This window comes from Nicotiana tomentosiformis, chromosome 7 (genome assembly GCF_000390325.3).
Source record: "Nicotiana tomentosiformis chromosome 7, ASM39032v3, whole genome shotgun sequence".
Classification (NCBI taxonomy): Eukaryota; Viridiplantae; Streptophyta; class Magnoliopsida; order Solanales; family Solanaceae; genus Nicotiana; species Nicotiana tomentosiformis.
The window spans coordinates 103061121-103062335 of record NC_090818.1 but is presented as its reverse complement, the minus strand read 5'-3'; the positions used below and the strand labels follow the sequence as shown (position 1 = coordinate 103062335).

The window sequence follows — 1215 nt, the reverse complement described above, 5'->3', positions numbered from 1 at the left end:
GCAGTACCTCCTAATGTGACCAGTACCCCCGCACTCGAAACACACCTCCTGCTGCTGTGGCTACTGAAGGTGAAGCTGACCCAAACGGGCCGGATAACCACGATGATAACTTTGGATCGGAGGTGCACTAATAAGAGCTAATGGTGCACTGTAGGCTGGCTACCCAAAATGAGATACATAAGGAGCACGACTACTCGAAGCACCGTGGGATGCCTGAAGCGCTGACTGAAATTGCCAAGGAGGACGACCTCTACTAAAAGTAACCCTGCCTCCAGATGAGGCACCATTAAAACCACCAAAATGATGAGGCTTCTTATCGCAAACTGGTCCCCCTCTCCTGACTATGAACCATCTCGATCCGTCTAGTAATATCTATGGCCCTCTGGAAAGAAATATCATCTCCAGTCTCCTCGGTCATCTGTAGCATGATGATGAATGTAAGCCTATCAATGAATTTCCTCACTTTCTCCCTCTCAGTAGGGAGTAAAATAATGGCATAGCGAGCTAGGTCCACAAATCGAGTCTCATATTGGGTAACAATCATACTACCTTGCTGAAGACGCTTAAACAGCTTGTGGTAATCCTCTCTCAAAGTGAAAGAAATGAACTTCTCTAGAAATAGCTCTGAAAACTGATCCCAAGTAAGTTCAGGTGAACCAGCTGGTCTAGTCAACATATAATCTCTCCACCATCTCTTGGCAGAACCGATCATCTAGAACACTGCAAAGTCGACCCCATGTGTCTCAACAATACCCATGTTGCGCAATACCTCGCGGTAATGGTCCAGGTAATCCTTTGTGTCCTCATAAGGTGCACCATTGAAATTAATAGGGAAGAGCTTGGTAAACTTATCCATTCTCAACAAGGCCTCAGAAGACATAGCGGGCATATCCCCGGCTTGTGCCGCAATAACTGGCTAAACTACCCCAACTTGCTGGGCTGCTGGAGTCTTATATAAGGGAGCCACCTACTCCGAAATATGAGTAGCGGGAGTTAGAGCTCCTTCCCCAACCTGAGAGACAGCTGGTGCCACAGGAAATGTACCGGTCTGGGCCACACACTCCATAAGGCCTACCAAGCAAACTAGAGCGTCTTGAAGCACTGGAGTGGCTATGAATCCCTCCGGGACCTGAGCTAGTCCGACGGGCACGGTCTGAGCTGGGACCTCCACCTCATGATCAATCTGAGGCTCCAGTGCGGGTGCTGTTGCTCGAT

At 48.8% G+C, this 1215-nt stretch overlaps 1 protein-coding gene across 1 annotated transcript; it reads right to left on the bottom strand.

Moving 5' to 3' along the window:
- Positions 1 to 313: 313 nt before the first annotated feature.
- Positions 314 to 880, bottom strand: LOC138896117 (uncharacterized). Its single transcript, XM_070180897.1, has 2 exons — positions 770 to 880; positions 314 to 712 (listed from the first exon to the last, which is right to left on the bottom strand). The coding sequence occupies exons 1-2, from the start codon at positions 878 to 880 to the stop codon at positions 314 to 316; spliced, it is 510 nt and encodes a 169-aa protein (XP_070036998.1).
- Between the last annotated feature and the right edge of the window lie 335 nt (positions 881 to 1215).